Raw genomic sequence first — 17,199 nt, 5'->3', positions numbered from 1 at the left:
CGAGAGAGGGACATTTGCATGACGTAGCTATGTCGTGAGCTTGGTGTCTGTTGGCCGTAGGATGGAGCGGTGTATCTGGTGTCATCTGTGGGCTTTTCATGTGCGTGGGGGGGATACTGGAGCGGTGTCTGTATACAGGGGTGTGGAGTATGTTGGTGAGGGCTGTGGTATGTGAGGGATGCGGCTGGATGCGTGTATGACAAGGAGTGTGAGTTTGGGAATATCGGTGGTGCATTCCTTGTGGAATGGGGCTGTGGTGCTTGGGGCTTCTGTGTGCTCTCAGAAGGGCTGTGCCTGGAGGGCGGATGTATGTGTGAGCTGTGTGGACCTGAGCTGGATGGTCCTGCTCTCAGCCTGGAGGTGTATGATGCAGAACTCTGTCCTTCTCTGGAAGCAAAGGCAAAGGCAAAGACAATGCCTACATTTTCCTCTGAAGATGCTTCATCTGGTCCCTCTTCCCTCCACCTCAAGCCCAGACCTTTCCGGCCCCTGCTCCTTGACTTCCCCACCATGGTACTACCAGGATTCACACCGCCCCCCCAGACTCAGCTGGCATCCACTCCCTCGGAACAGCTCAGCCATCCTGCCCAGGCTCTTCCACAGAGCCCTCATCACCTCTGATGACCCTGGATTTCCTCTCAGCCTCCCTGGGATCTGTGTGCCTCCTGCCTCACAGCCAAGCACCCCCTCACCTGAGGAGCCCCGCGCCCTTACCAGCGTAGCTGAGCTTGAGCGGAGTAGAAGTACAGAAGAAGTATTTAGAGGCAGAGGAGACCTCCCCTGACCCTGGGCTGCAGCCTTGGGCCACCACAGTGGATCCAAGCCGAGGGGGATCCTCTTGTGACTTCGAGATTCCTGAGGGAGGAATGAAAGGCTCAGGGTGGGTTCATCAGTCCTCTGTCCACAAATATTTACTGAGTGTGTGACACGTGTCAGGTGCAGTGAATACACACAGTTGAGAGTGTGGTTCCCAGTGGATCCTCCAGGATTTAATTCCAATCAATACTTATTCTCTCACTGTCTAGTTGGTAATGTAGGCCTCGGTGGTGACTGTGAGTGTGTGGGAAGAGTGAGTGATGTGTATCAGTTAAGTCTGTGGTAAGTGTGGGGTTGGCATGGGGAGCACAGTGCAGATGTGTCTATGTGTGTCTGTGGCCTTTGTGTGCATGGTTTCTGTTCACAAGTCAGGAATTCTGGGACATGTAACTTTTCCTCATTACATGGTGTGGCTTGTATTTATGGTGCGTGTTCATTCATTCATTCACCAAGATTCAGTAAGCAGCTACTCCTGTGTATCCGGCACTCGTCCATTGTTGTAGTCTTTGGTAACGCTGCACATTCTAGTAGGGGAAGACACACACTAAACAAAACTACAATAAATATGTAATACATCAGCTGGTGGTAAGTATATAAGGGTTGCCAGACTTAGCGAACAAGAATACAAGGCACCCAGTTAAATTTCAGTTTCAGATAAACCCAGAATAATTTTTTAGTGTAAGTATTCCCATGCAGTATTTGGCCTGACTTAGTTTTAGTGTGAGTATGGCCCATACAATATGTGGGACATACTGATACTGAAAAATTACTTGTTGTTTATCTGGAATTCAAATTGAACTGGATAGCCCATATTTTCTCTGGCAACCCTGACATGGGTTAGTGAGACTGTGGTTTACTGTGGTTTGTACAAAGCGGGTCTGGCATTACTCAAGAATGTGTTACAAGTGTGGTGTGTATGACACGTGACTGGTTCTTACAGAGGTATTTAGCGATGGCTGAAGTTAGCTGTGTTTGTGCGAGAGTTGAGGAGATACATATATATATATAGTGTGTGTGTGTGTGTGTGTGTCCTATATATAGTGTGTGTGTGTGTCTATATACATATCTCATCTCCAGCGTTTGGTGTTGGAGGAGAGGATTGTGATACAGGTGGGTTGTATGAGAACGTAGTACAGGAGGGATCCGTGTATATACCTCCATGTGCTGTGTGTGGTTTACTAAGGAAGTTATATGTGGGGTGTGTGATATTTTTGCTGTATCAGAGTGTACATGGGTGTATGAGTTACTGTCTCATAAAACACCCCTAACAAGAAATCTGTATACACTCTTACGTACACCGAGTGTCAGCCAGGTCCAGGCAGGGTGACAAGAACTTTACCACGCAGACTTTATATCTGGTAAGCACTCTACCCCCATTCATCCCGCACTTCTCTGCACTACCACACACACACACACACACACACACACACACACTCACACACCCACACACACACAGGAACATAGAGCAAAATATTCTGAATGGTCAGGGGCAGTCATTGCCTTCCCCAGCCTGTCCCAGCCACTGCCTGGAAATCTGCCTGCTGTCTAGACCTCCATTCCCAGGGCCCATCCTACAGTCTCCAGGGCCCTGGGCCTGGTAGGAGCTACTGGGCTCTAATCTGGGGCAGAGGCCTCTAGCTGGAGCTCTGGGGTGACCACCCCTCTCCCAGGGCAAGCTACTCGCCTACATGTAATGCACGCAGACACCACGTGGCCCGTGGCTCTCAGATCTCCCCCCAGGACCTTGAGGCCATTTCACACCCCCGCCCACGCGGGCTCAGTCTCTGGAAAACCCTTCCCTTCCCTTGATCTCCTTTGGGAAATTCTTCCTGTTGAAGGAATAAAACCTCCTTGCTTTCAATATGACACCATCCCTAGACAAACAATCTTCTTTCAAAGTGCATTCCACTTGTCAAGATATTTTTCAACAGGGCCTTCAACTCATGGGGCTTCTCTTTCCACTTTGGTAAAAGAGGCCAAGCAACTCATGGGTCTCTCTCAGCATCCTTGCATCCTTCACATCCCCCACCTCATGACCCCAGGGAACGATCCAAGAGCATAAGAGAGAAATCGGGGACTGAGAAAAGCTGCACCTCTAGGTCTGTGCAAGCAGGATGCAGCCTGCTGTGAGTGCGACAAAGCTCCAGGCCCGGCTGCCCCAGGAGAGAGTCCTCAGACCAGCGGAGCTGACCTCCCATCTTCCAGGGGGCATCTGGCCGTTCTGTGCCTTCTCACACCACAGGGACCCTCCGGATGGATACGGCAGCATCAGTGAGACAAGGTCTCTCGCTCCCTGCTTCACAGGTGACACGTTCTCAGTCCCCCGCTTCCTAGAGAAGGTTCAGTTTGGCAGAAACCCATGTGCCCCAGACAAGTTGCCCCCCACATACCTCCTCCGTTCTCGGCAGTTTCCTGGGACTCTTCATTTTCCAGATGTTTCCTCTTTTGTCGCCGTTTCATGGTACCAACTAGAAGTCTCCCTTAGAAGATGCCTCAAGAGATGTCCAACTCCTCCTCTTCCCTACAGGTTGGCCCTTGTTGGCTCTTGGGCAATCCGTTGAAATGATTCAATACAAACAAAAATAGTCAAGTCTCCTAAATGGCTGAAAAACTTGTGCCACTTAGTGAACCAGCAGTACTGCCTAGTGCTCACCAGGGCTGTTATGTTTGCAAGGTTGCCAGGCGCACAGCGGAATTCTGTGACCTCAGTGCTGACATCAGAGCATTCGGTGGACCTGGGTTGAGCACAGTGTCTGCAATAGCACAGGCCCCATTTTCAAGAACAATTCCTTTTTCCCAGCCGAAGCTTTCCCGTGAAAGGGAAAGGTTCATACCATATCTATTATAAATTGTATCATACCATGTCTGTTATAACATTCACATTTTGATTGGAGATCTTTGAATGTCTTTTCTAGAGAGATTTAATATGAATATTTTAAATGGTCTCCAGTTTCCCTGTGGATTATTGACATTTTAAACTCTGCACTTCAATTTTCCCTCAATACGTGTAATTTTGTCACGGCTATTTCTGTACTTAAAGATGAGGAACTATATAATTGATTTCTTCATTTTTTCCCCATCTCTTGCCAAGGTACTGCATTTGATTGTGTCTTGTGAATGAGTGAAAAATGCTAGTCCTTGAGTCAGGACATTGGGCCCTTTACCAAGTAACTCAACCTATCTGGGCTTCAGCTTCTGTATGTGCGATCAAGAGGCTTGGACTAGCTGACTTTTCAAATGCTGTGTTTCTTTGATTCACTCTCACTTACTGATCTGCTCCTTAAGAAGAGGGTCTGTTCTCATAAAGTAACAACAGTCTTTTCCTAACCTTGGGTTGGGCGGAGTTTAACTGTTCGTACTCAGTTTGTTAGTTATATTGCCTTCTCCGTATGCTTAGCTCTAAATAATTTATATGGCTCTTGTGACTATGTTTAGATCTTCTTTTTTTCTTATTTTCTTTTACAGTTTCTAATTTGTTATCGCCAGTGTAGAGGAGCCTGACTGATTTTTAAAATGTATTGATCTTGTATGTGTGTGCCTTGTTGAACCGTCTTATTAGTTCCTGCTAGTTTATCTGTGGGTTCTTTTGGGTCTCCTAGATAAATGAGCATATTAAATGTAAATAATGTGTTCTTTGGATAAAGTTTATTTTCTTGCATCTATATATATAGAAGCAATATGTTGAATTGATTTAAATATTTAAATACTTACATACCTGTTATCACAATCTAACGTTCTTTATCTTATTTTCTTTCAATCAATATTATGTTTTCAAGACTTATCCACGTGAATCCATATAGATCTAGGTCTCTGATTTTTGACTGCTTGATATTATTTCATCACATGCATATAGCATCATTTATTTTCCATTCAAGCATTATTGGACAATTGGATTGTTTCCCTCCCTTCTCTAGAACAAACAGCATTTCCTAGAATATCCCTGAAGATGTCTGACAGTCGAGAAGGGCCAGGCTGCCCGAAGGATTGCTACTTGCTTTTAGCCACCTTCCAACAGGCCGTCTCCAGCCAGCAATTTGAAGCACAGCTGAAATGAAAACTGCCCCAAATGTGAAGATCTTAGGAGCTTCCTAGAAGGTGGGAGGTTAATGATAGGCATCCTGCTGGGATCCCAGGGGAGTCTGAGCTGGCCTGAAGCTCATCTTCCTCCTCCACCTCTCAAGAGAAATGTGGAGGAAAGAAGACTTCAAAAACTGTGAGCAGGCAGAGGGAGAGAGATTGGGGGCCGAAGCTGTAACTGAGGTCTTGGAGTGGGCTGTGAGCACGCAGAGCCTCTAGAGAGCCAGGCTCTGCCTTCTGAGAACTTCTCCCCTAAGGCTGCTCATAATTCACGTGATACCAGCCATATAGAGCCGACTTGGCCCACACTGTCACAGAAAGCCTTACCAGAATCTCTTCTTCTTCATACACTCTTGTGTCTGTTACTTGGTTATTGCCTTTGGTACTCCACTGATGTGAACCACAGTCGCCAGGGGATGGAGGACACTAGTGACCCATCTTGCTCTGTGGCCTCAGTCCACAGCCTGAGGGTAAGGGTAGAGGCCAAATGAAGGTCAAGAAGGAAAGATGGAGTTTGAAGAGAAGACCTGAGTTAAGGGTGTCTTCTCAAGTCTTGACGACTGAAATGTAGCTCCAGTACCTGAAGTCCTGCTTGTTCTCAAGGCTGACCACGGGGCTGGGTGCACTCAGTGAAGGAACCGTATACACTTAGTATTTCCTTGCTTGCTCACACTTGCCCTCCTCTGATACACCCTCTGCAAGACTGATCTTCCCCTGAAACAACTTTCCACCTGCTACTGTCATCTCATGAACATCTGCTTCCCCTTCCTAGTGCCCCCCTAGAATGCCAGTGCAGCCAATTCATAATTTGATAATCATGCTGCTTACCATAGTCTCAGCAACTTCTGATACATTTTATTCACTTTATTCCATAGTCTTCACCCATCAATAATCTTCCTTAACTTCCTAGCTGCAGGTTAACCCATTCGGAATCATTTCTTTTTCTTTCTCTTCTTTGGCAAATCCTTTCTATCTTTTAAGGTCTTTTTCTTGTCTCTCTACCATCCTGCCTTCCCGAACTTCTTTGTTTTCCGTTTAAGTAACCTTTCAATCTCCTTCCCCAATTTCCTCCTAAACATTGAGAGTTTATTCCTCACACGTTAGACAGTGGTTTATGAATGGCCAGGCATAATGGACTCAGAATGAGTTGGCACCCCCGAGGTACCTGTCTTGCTGGGGAGCCACAGGTGAAGGGCTGGCTGCTGGACATATGTTTGCATGGAGTCAGGCTGAGTGGCCTCAGGGTGTTTGCTCTGCACTTGTGTGTGTTTCTCGCTAGTTGGTTTCCTTGCCAGCCACCTGTGACCTCCCTCCATCCAGCCCAGGGAATCCTTCTCATCACAGGGGTAGGATGTTTATCTCTTTTTCCATCACATCCTTTCCCCAAAGTTTGGTTGTGAGTTGTTCCCATTCCAAAGACCTTTCCTCTTTGAAGAGAAAAGAGAAAATCTTGTCTCTCCTTTCCTCTCACTTCACTTCTGCTCTATTATCTCCTCCGTCCAGAATGGCCCACTCACTCAGATGGGTGTAGATCCAAAGATGGCAAGAACTGCCAGCAATTCTGAGATAATAATACGGATGGATCAGGAAAACTTGAAAACCTTTATCCCGCCACATTAAAATAGATTGCACTTCCAGTGTATTCAGAGTCTCAGTGTAGAAACACAAATGATAGAAACACAAATGAATTACACTCAAGTTTTTCTTTCCTCCTTTCCTGATTTATTCTAATCCTCCAAGTTAACATGATGAACTATTTGTTAGGTAAACTTTCAGACATTTTCTACCCATGCACACTTTTCTTTTTTTCACATAATAGTGTGAACTAGGTCACTTTCAACATACTGTGATTCTGTGATTCACTGTCTCCCACCGAGTCATCCACTGATAAAGTCATCTGTTTCACGGAGAAATATTTCCAATAGCTAATAGCCAATGTCTGTGGAGTGCTTACTCTGTGTCGGTTTCTTGTAACTACTTTACAGATCTTTTGTACAACGTACCCATGGACCAGGTACAATTATAACCCCCAAGTGACAGATAAGTGTAGATAAGTACAAATAAATACAGTGGCCAAGTGTCTTGCCCAAGACACTGGGAAGGGCTTCATGTGGAGCCTGAACCTCGACATGCATCGGAAGGTCCCCACAGGAGAGAAACCATATAAGTGTGGGGAGTGTAGGAAGCACTTCAGTCAGGCCTCAAGTCTTCAGCTTCATCAGAGCATCCACACTGGAGAGAAGCCATACAGATGTGATGTGTGTGGTAAAGTCTTTAGTCGGTCTTCACAGCTGCAGTATCACAGGCGAGTTCATACAGGGGAGAAACCTTACCAGTGTGAGAAGTGTGGTAAAAGCTTCAGTTGGCGCTCCAATCTTATAAGTCATCACAAAATGCATACTGGGGATACATTTTATGAAAGCAGCGAGAGTGGTACTAACATCAAGGAACTGTCAGAGGATAGAAGTTCTACAAAATGATGTTTTCAAAAAACTCACGTGCAGCGTGAATTCTTGCAAGCGTCAGGTCTCATCGGAGAGAAAGTATTTTAAATTAGTTGGTGTTGAAGCAGTAGCTAAACAGATTCTAGTGTTCAGCAGAGCACACAGCAGAGATCCCTTCTGAGTGGTGCAGTAAGGGCTGCATTCCGAACTTTGACATTTATCAGATGTCACTTAGGAGATAGCACTTAGAAAGGAAAAGAGTTTGGTCTGGGCTTTAACAAAAGTGTAAGGATGAGCTCGTCAAAATTGATGTCCATGAGAATGTGCGCTCCATGAGGGCAGGGACTTGGCTGCTGAATCTACACAACCTTATCATTGACTAGTGCTTTTAGGTGTGCTCAGTACTTGTGTTTTAAATAAACCAAAAGGGGGAAATGTATAATATATGAAAGTTGTATCCAGATGGGGAAACCTGCAAAATAAAATTAATTCAGGACATGAACTTTTGTTGAAATACTGAAAACTACTGCAGAAAACCAATCTGCAATATATATTTTTTAAATTTATTTTTGGCTGCCTGGGTCTTTATTGCTGCACGCAGGCTTTCTCTAGTTGCAGTGAGTGGGGGCTACTTTTCATTGCAGTGTGTGGGCTTCTCATTGCAGTGGCTTCTCTTTGTGGAGCACGGGCTCTAGGTGTGCAGGCTTCAGTAGTTGTGGCACGCGGCTGAGCTGCTGTGCAGCATGTGGGATCTTCCTGGACCAGGGCTCAAACCCGTGTCCCCTGCATTGGCAGGCAGATTCTTGACCACTACGCCACCAGGGAAGGGAAGCCCCCCAATCTTCAATATTAATATGCTATTAGCCTATCGCAACTGGCTCCTTGCCTCCCGCAGCCTCTGTTCTCAAGTTGGGTGGTTATTTGAGACCCCGTCTAGTTTTCCAAGGACTGTGTTCAGTAGAAATTGAACTATCTTGTGATTTTTTTTTCTGATGGTACAGAGTGAAAAAACATGATTAACTTTGCAACAACAGTAACTGCATAGTATACAATTGATTTTTTGTCTGTCAATATTAAGGCAGGGTTTACTGTAACACTTTGAAAGTGTCACAAAAATTGTTTGTCCCTAGAAAAAAAAATTTTTAGTTGACCTTGAACTTACTGATTTCTAATTCTCTGCATTTTCATCCAGACTTTGAAATGTTTGCCTTCTAATTATTGTAGCATTTCTTCTAAACTTCTCAGGTAGGGGCTATGCCATATTCTTCCCCCACATCCATGAGGCAAATACCCAGAAAACTTGTAGGAATTTGATAAAATTATCCAGTGTATTATTGAGACAAGACTGACATTTATGTGCTTTTCCCTATTGGTTGCAGTAAAGCATGGTTTCAGGAAAGGAGTATATATATCAGAATATATTAGATCTCTTTGATTTAGAAATCATATAATTGGAAGTTATTGATTATGAGATTAAAATACCAAAAAGATGAACACCACATCAATGATGTCACTAAATTTTTTAATGGAAATTAGTGTACAGCTGTAAGAATTTGAGTTTTGATAGATTCCTATATTAATCTGAAGCCGGTAAAATGATGACAGGGACTTCCCTGGTGGTACAGTGGCTAAGAATTCGCCTGCCAATGCAGGGGACACGGGTTTGAGCCCTGGTCCAGGAAGATCCCACATGCTGTGGAGCAACTAAGCCCGTGTGCCACAACTACTGAAGCCTACGTGCTTAGAGCCTGTGCTCCGCAACAAGAGAAGCCACTGCAATGAGAAGCCCGCGCACCGCAACGAAGAGTAGCCCACACTCACTGCAACTAGAGAAAGCCCGCACGCAGCAACGAAGACCCAATGCAGCCAAAAATAAATAAATTAAATAAAAAATTTATTTTAAAAATTTATGACATATCATAATCGCAGGAGATACACAATATGGGCTTTGAGAGGTCACAGATTGTAGCCTTCATAGTATAATCAACCATAAATCTTTGTTAGTGTTTGTGTATGTGTGCATGTGCACACATGTATGTGTACATGCATAAGATCATGTGTAAAGGGATACTCTTCCAGAGTGGTTTTCCTAGGCAAGGAGCATTTTGTGATATTTTTCCATTTTATAACTTCATGTTATATTTTTTTCATTGAATAGTGGGTATTGCCAAAGCAGGAAATTATTTTAATAGAATTTGAAAAAGTATTAAATAATTATCCCTTGCAGTTAAGACCTCATATGATTGTTCTATATTGTCATAAGGTATATAAGATCAAAATATGGTATGAACTCTGGAAGCCAATTTCAAAAACAAAACAGTTCTCAGATTATTTTGCATACACAGAAAAATTCATGAGTTTCAACAGTTGAAGCTTTTTTATTTATGCTGTGCTTTAACTACAGATCCATAATAGGGAGAGGGAAAATCCTGGAGCTAGAAACAAAAGTGGATATACCTACATTGTGGAGGTTTAAAAAAAAAAGTTTCTCTTGTTGAAAAGATGCACATGAGGAGAGAACTAAGCATAATAGCAGAGGACCCTCTGGATGTGGAACCAGTAAGGACAAAGCAGGTTTGGATGGCATTCCATACGCAGACCAATGGTGGTATTTTTAATATAGTTGGTTAAAGGGCTTTATTTAGCAAGTTACAGTTGACCCTTGAACAATATGGGTTTGAACTGGGCAGGTCCACTTAGATGCAGGGTTTTTTTTAATAGTAATTACTACAGTACTACATGATCTGTGGTTGGTGGAACCCATGGTTGCAGAATTGCAGATACAGAGGAACCACGGATATGGAAGTCTGACCATAAGTTATTTATACAGATCTGTCTATCCATCCATCCATCCGTCCACCCATCTGGAGAGAGAGAGAGGGAGTGAGTGCACGTGCTAGGTATTTACAGAAGTAGATATGGAAGTGCGAGGATATACAAACACACACATGTGTATGTGATGTATACAAGCATGTATATCCACGTTTCTATTTCAGGGCTGGAGCAAGGAAAGTGTAGAATGATCCTGGAGAAAATTTACTGTGCCAGAAAGTAGGAAAGAGTGGTGGGACGTGTAAAAAGATCCAGCTTGAAGAGACTCACACTGGGTAAATCTGAGCAATTTGACCATAAAATAAATAATTATCATACAGAATATGAATAAAAAAAGAGGAAGGGAGGGAAGGAAGGGCTCTCATAATAGAATGCCAAACCATAAATATATAGAAGGAATGATGTAATGTAAAAATCATTATTTACAACCATCATAGTAATGATAGGTTCTGGCAAGAGTAATCAATGAATTATAAAACTACTGGTTGAAAGTTTACAAGGAGCAGGATGCTACAAAACCCAAAATATCTCTCCACAAAGTATTAATCACAACAAGAAATACAGTAGGTATAAATTTGGTGAACACTACCTTAGCCAAGAGGTGAACATTATCAATAACAGAACAAACGAACGTTTTAGATCTCTGGGGTATGATATACTGAGAAGGACGCAACGTTGCTTCAGTATTATTTCTGACAGAAATAAACAACCAGATCTTATCACAAGGAAGCATCCACGTTGAGAGTCTCCTGTTTCACAGTTATGACCACAGGGAGCATAACTGGCCAAAGGTCCCAGCTGCTGCTCTTAAATCCATCACCACGTTTGCCTGGAGGCCGGCCTTGCCCCTGATTGCTCCTAGTCAGCACAGCAGGGATCCTAAGGCAGGCCATTTCTTGGAGACCAGGATTCCTCTGTCCAGTGACCTTTTTTCAAGGACTCTGACAGCCTTGAAGGATTTTACGTAGATTACAAGGCAGTCTGGGATGATTTACCAAATCTTTCTTCCAAATCTTCACTCAGGGTCAGACTTGCACTATGAGCTGATAGTTCTGCCAGCCTTCCAGAGCTCCCTGCCATTTTCTCTCCGATGTTTTCCCTAATGAAATATTTGTTCATTAAAGTCTTTCTCAGCACTTTGCCGTCTAGTTCTTGGAGGACCAGGACAAACCCCAAACCCTAGAAGCATCCCTTTTTGGCTCTTTCTAGTAACCTTCCTTTCCATATGGTAGCCACTAATTTGTAATGGTGTAGATTCACTTAGCCTATTTTGTACTTTATATAAATGGAGTCATGTAATAGGTGCTATTTTGTGTTGGCTTCATTTGCTCCACAGTATATCCATGACATTTATCCATATTGTTGGGAGTGGATACCGTTGATTCATTTTCATTGGTGGATATTATTGCAGTGTGTAAACATATCAAAATCTATTTATTAATCCCATTATTGGTGGGTATTGGGTACTTCCCCATTCTTGGCTATCACAGGTAGTGGTGATGTGAGCAATCTAGAATGTGCCTTGTGCACTTGTTTGAGGGATATTTCTATGGGTGGAACCAAAGGGTTATAGGGTATATGTTCAACTTTGGTAGATACAGTTGACCCTTGAAGAATGCATGGGCCTGAGGGATGCATCTGAGTCTTTTAGTCCATAGATGTTTTTAAAATATCTCTCACTTTTGGCCCAAGAGTGCTGCGTTTGGGTTTACGGTGTTTCTTAACTTTAAAATAGTCCAATTTTTCAATTTTTTCTTTCACAGTTGGTGATTTTTTTGGTCTTAAGAAATTCTTCCTACTCCAAGGCAAAAAGGCTATTATCTTACGTTTCTTTCCTAAAGCATCATTGTTTACTTTTCAAATTTAAGTCTGCAGATCTTCTGGAATTTATATTTTTATATCCTATGCAGTAATGATTAATATTTTTCCCATATGGATATCCAGCTGACTGAGAACCAAGAGTTGACCCTTGGACAACATGGGTTTAAACTACACAAGTGCACTCATACGAGGATTTTTTTTTAATAGTAAATACTGCACTACTACACGATCCAAGGTTGGTTCAATCCTCAGATGCAGAATTGCCGATTATGGAGAAACCATGTACGTACAGAGGACTGGCTATAAGTTATACTTGGATTTTCAACTTAGCAGAGGGTTGGCACCCCTAACCCCCTTGAACCCTAGTTCAAGGATCAACTGTATTAACAAGAGTTCTTTCCCCTCTCTGCTGCAGTGTTTTCTTGTCTTTCTTTTTTCTTTTGGCCGTGCTGCGTGGCTTGCAGGATCTCAGTTCCCTGACCAGGGATTGAACCAGGGTCACCACAGTGAAAGCGCCAAATCCTTACCACTAGACCACCAGGGAACTCCCTGCAGTGTTTTCTTTTTACACGTTGTTATAATGTCTGTTTCAACATGGATTTTGATGTCTATTGTCTTGTCTATCCTTGAGCAAGCACCAGACTATCTTATATTGTAGATTTATAGTAAGATTTAATGTGACTAATACCTTTCTTTTCATTCTTCTTTCAGATTGTCCCAGCTCTTCTTTTATTTTTTATTTTTATGTTTTTTTAGATGTTGGGGGTAGGAGTTTATTTACTTATTTTTGCTGTGTTGGGTCTTCGTTTCTGTGCGAGGGCTTTCTTTAGTTGTGGCAAGCGGGGGCCACTCTTCATCGTGGTGCGTGGGCCTCACTATCACGGCCTCTTGTTGGGGAGCACAGGCTCCAGACGCGCAGGCTCAGTACGTGGCTCCCGGGCCTAGTTGCTCCGTGGCATGTGGGATCTTCCCAGACCAGGGCTCAAACCCGTGTCCCCTGCATTAGCAGGCAGATTCTCGACCACTGCACCACCAGGGAAGCCCCCAGCTCTTCTTGTAGCTCTTTGCTTTCCCACATAATATTTGTAAACATCTCATCAATTTCCAAGGGAAAAAATGCTGATGTTTTTATTGGGGTTTGATTGAGCCTATAGATCATTTTGAGGATTACTGATATCTTTGTAATATTGAATCTTCAAGCCATGAATATCACTATTTTTAAGAATTTCTCTTGGAGAAAAAGAAAAGTGGATCCCATGTAATAAAATGTACATAAATAGACTCCAAAATATTTAAAGGACCTACATGTGAAAGATAAGTCTAGAAAGTTAACTTTTAAAAGGTAGAAATCTATTTTTTCACCTGAGGAGTTTCAGAAGCACAGATATTAAGAAATTATTGGTTTATTATCTTATAATTAAAGATTTCTATTCCATGAAGAACACAATAGAAAAATTTTAGAAACACGTGCCCAATTAGGAAAGGATACTTGTAATTGGTAAAACTGAAAAGGTATTAATAATCAGAATATGTAATAGAAATGAGGAAGAAAAAGATAGCATCCACATTAGAAAATGGGGCAAAAGTTTTAAGTAGACATTTATAGATGAAGCTACCAAGCATTTGAAAAAAAGATCAAACTTATTAGAAATCAGAGAAATTTAACTAAAACAAGATACTACTATACATTTAATACACTAGCAAAACGGTGATGAGTCGTCCAAATGAAGGTAAGTGGTTGCACAAAAACCTGACGTGCAACTCTTTGGTAATCTGGACTGGTGTAGCCGTTCAGGAAGTCAATCTGGCTATATTATTAAAGTATACATATTTGCTATGAAATAATTTCACTCGGGTATGTATTCCAAAGAAATTCTCAGATACGTCTATAAACAAATGTAAGAAGATGTTTATTTTATTATCATTGGCATGGCAGTTGGAAGAGTACAGGTAAAATGTGGGTGCAGAAAATGGAACTCTATGAAACAAATTAGATAGATGGGTGAATTTTTGTTTGTTTGTTTTTCTGCGGTACGTGGGCCTCTCACTGTTGTGGCCTCTCCCGCTGCGGAGCACAGGCTCCGGACGTGCAGGCTCAGCAGCCATGGCCTACGGGCCCAGCCGCTCCACGGCATGTGGGATTTTCCCAGACTGGGGCATGAACCCGCGTCCCCTGCATCGGCAGGCAGACTCTCAACCACTGTGCCACCAGGGAAGCCTGGATGGGTGAATCTTAAAAATATACTCCTGAATGAAGGAAATAAACACCAGAATGAATTTTATGACACAATATTATTTATATGAATTGAAAATATACACAAGTGCACATTTTGCACAAGAACACACCCAAAAGAAAACACATCAAACAAATTAGAATGGTAGCTTACGGGGTAGAGAAGGGAGTGGAGGGTGCCATAGGGAACAGGAGGTGAATACATAAAACTTAATCATGTTACCGTATTTCATCATGCTATACCCAAGATTTCACTTTACTTGTAGTGGAAAGAAATCCTGTGTGCTATGTTGGCTTAAGTCAGGAATAGTTCTTGGAGGATATTTTCCTGAAAGAATTTGGAACAAATTTTTGAAAAAATCTTTGTTTATACTATGGATGATCTTTTTTTGTTTGTTTTGTTTTTTTCTTTAATTTCTGTTTTGTGGGTGTGTGTGGGATCTACTTTATTTTGTATTTCATTCATCTGATCTTATATTTTTCCATCTGCCTTCTTCAGTTTTATTATTCATTTATTAATTTCCTGAAATGGATGTTTTCTGAATCAATTTTCAACTTCCTTTCTACTTTATTTGTTTTGTTTTGTTTTGTTTTTGTTTTCCTTGCTCTACGCGGGCCTCTCACTGTTGTGGCCTCTCCCGTTGCGGAGCACGGGCTCCGGACGCCCAGGCTCAGCGGCCATGGCTCACGGGCCCAGCCGCTCCGTGGTATGTGGGATCTTCCCGGACCAGGGCACGAGCCCGTGTCCCCTGCATCGGCAGGCGGACTCGCAACCACTGAGCCACCAGGGAAGCCCCCCTTTCTACTTTAATATACGCTTTTAAGGCTCAACATTTCCCTCTATGTATGTGTTCAAATCTCCAGATCCAATTATGCATTTGAATGTTTCTCTTCATGGTTCTGTCAATTTTTGCTTTATAAAGTATCAGCTGAAGTTATTAGTTTCTGATAATTTGAAACTTTTATGACTGTGAAGTGTCCCTCCGTATGTCAAGTAATGCTTTTTCCTTCCCCTTAAAGTTCACTTGGTCAAATAGCAATGTCACAGATTTTATAATTACAGAAATAACTTGAGACCTAGGATGTTGATGTCTGTCTCTAGAAAGGATTTTCCCTTGCTTCTGCACGGGTTGTAAGATGCTAACAAAACACGTTCACCTTTACACAATTTCAGGGAATGAGGTGTTTGGGCGTTTGGCTTCAGTCCCTGCCAAAGAAAGCCCAGTTTCCTTCTCCCCTTATTCCAATGGTGAAACTCTTTGGGGTTTACCAGGAAGCCTTCGTGGCTGTTAATGCTTTTATGTCGCTTAGCCTCTTGAAGACGTCCAAAATTCTACTGAGTTTGTACGCCTTTCAATGAACAGAATCTACACTCTTCTGAGGCCTACACAGTAGGACGTCAAGACTGCCTGAGAGCTTCTCAGGGATTCCGGAAAGTGCAAACCAGAGTGAAAACATGTAGGCCAGAGCTCGTGCCGGTAGACACCCCCGCACCCACCCTTGCATTCTGGGACATGTAGTCCAGAGCTCGTAAACTCGTGTAGTCCCATATACTGCAGCTACAGTAACGCCTCGCTGTAAAGGTTTACCCGCGGAATTCTGGGAAATGTGGTCCAGGAGTTCCGGGTTAGTCGCAGGCACTTCCGCCCCAGGAGGACACGTAGCAGCCATGTTTTGCTTGATGACGGTGTTTCAGGTCCGCTCTTCACGACCCCTTCAAGCTTCCCCTTTGCAGACCTTTCATTTGGGGAGAAAGAGGAGGTGCGGCTAAAAGCGGAGGTTTGAGGGCCTGGAGTGGTGATGTACGTCCCGCGGGCGGAGCTTCTTTGCGTTTGGTAAGGTACCCGGGATGGGGTGGGCTCAGGTCGTGCCTCCTGGGGTTTGAGGGTCTCCCCGGTTTTCTTCACCCCTAACCTGACCCTGTCCCCCACCTATGAGCTAGCCCTACCGCTTCATACGGCGTCACACTGGGTGAGTTGCTTAACTCCTCTGTGCCTCCGTTGCTGTTCGGTAAAAGGGGGGAAAAAGGAATGCCTTGTTAATATAGTGTTGTGAGAAGAAACGAGATAGCACAAGTAAAAGGTCTACAACTGCCTGATACATTGTTGGTATTAATACTACGCTAATTCGGGAGGCACCCATTTCGCAGCGGGATTCTGTGAGCCCAGGAAGCTGAATTGTCCTGGACTCCTGGCCTGTTTTGGAAGGAGAGGACTTCTAGCTGGTACGGGGGCGGAAGGGGGTGCGGTATGAATTAGTGGGGATGGAAACACAGCCCTGGTATTTCACAGTCTCCTTTCCTTCCCCAGCCCTGGCTTCTCCAAAAGCACTGCACGGAGGAAGAGGCAACAGAGCCCCACGTGAGTAGGACTTGGCATTCTTCTACTTAAGATATTCCTATAAATTGTAGAACGTATGGGACATGGGTAACGATGATAACTGAGCCTTGGTCACTAATTTCCATTCTAAAAGCTTTATGCAAATGAACACATTTCCATCAGGCAGTGGCTCTGTGAATTGGTACTGCTGTTTTCTCTACTTTAAGGCTGAGGAGCTGGGGGCAGGGAACACAACCCTGTTGGCCCATCCTCACCCAGATGGTAGGAGGCAGAGCTGGGGTTGGGACCCAGGCAGTTTGAGTCCAGCAGCTGAGTTTGCTAATCCCTTTGGTATATTCTCTTTGAGCATAGGGTACTGGCTAGAATCATATCATGAAAGGAGGTTGGGACTTAATTGTGGGGACCTTGAGAGCAAGGTTTAGGCTATTTTATGAGTTTTTAAGATAGTTTTCTCAACTGGGTCATTTATTTTATTTCAAATAATATGTATATCATAGAAGTAGCATAATCATTATGGAAAAATGCAGATATATACATAAAGAAAAATTTTAATTATCTGTAACTTTAGGATGTAAAGATAACCGTTGTTAATGTTTTAGTGCCTTTTTGTCTGGTTACTCTTTGTGTATGTTTCTGT

The 17,199-nt window shown here is 43.2% G+C and overlaps 1 protein-coding gene across 1 annotated transcript in view; it reads left to right on the top strand.

Moving 5' to 3' along the window:
* The window catches only part of LOC132502212 (zinc finger protein 234-like), a 258,802-nt gene that overhangs the window by 217,981 nt on the left and 23,622 nt on the right, over positions 1–17,199 (top strand). Inside the window, 1 exon segment of the mRNA XM_060118061.1 lies at positions 16,533–16,583. Coding sequence (XP_059974044.1) covers positions 16,533–16,583 — 51 coding nt within the window.

This window comes from Mesoplodon densirostris, chromosome 14 (assembly GCF_025265405.1).
Source record: "Mesoplodon densirostris isolate mMesDen1 chromosome 14, mMesDen1 primary haplotype, whole genome shotgun sequence".
Classification (NCBI taxonomy): domain Eukaryota; kingdom Metazoa; phylum Chordata; class Mammalia; order Artiodactyla; family Ziphiidae; genus Mesoplodon; species Mesoplodon densirostris.
The sequence above is the reverse complement of the archived record's forward strand: the minus strand, read 5'-3'. Positions and strand labels throughout refer to the sequence as shown.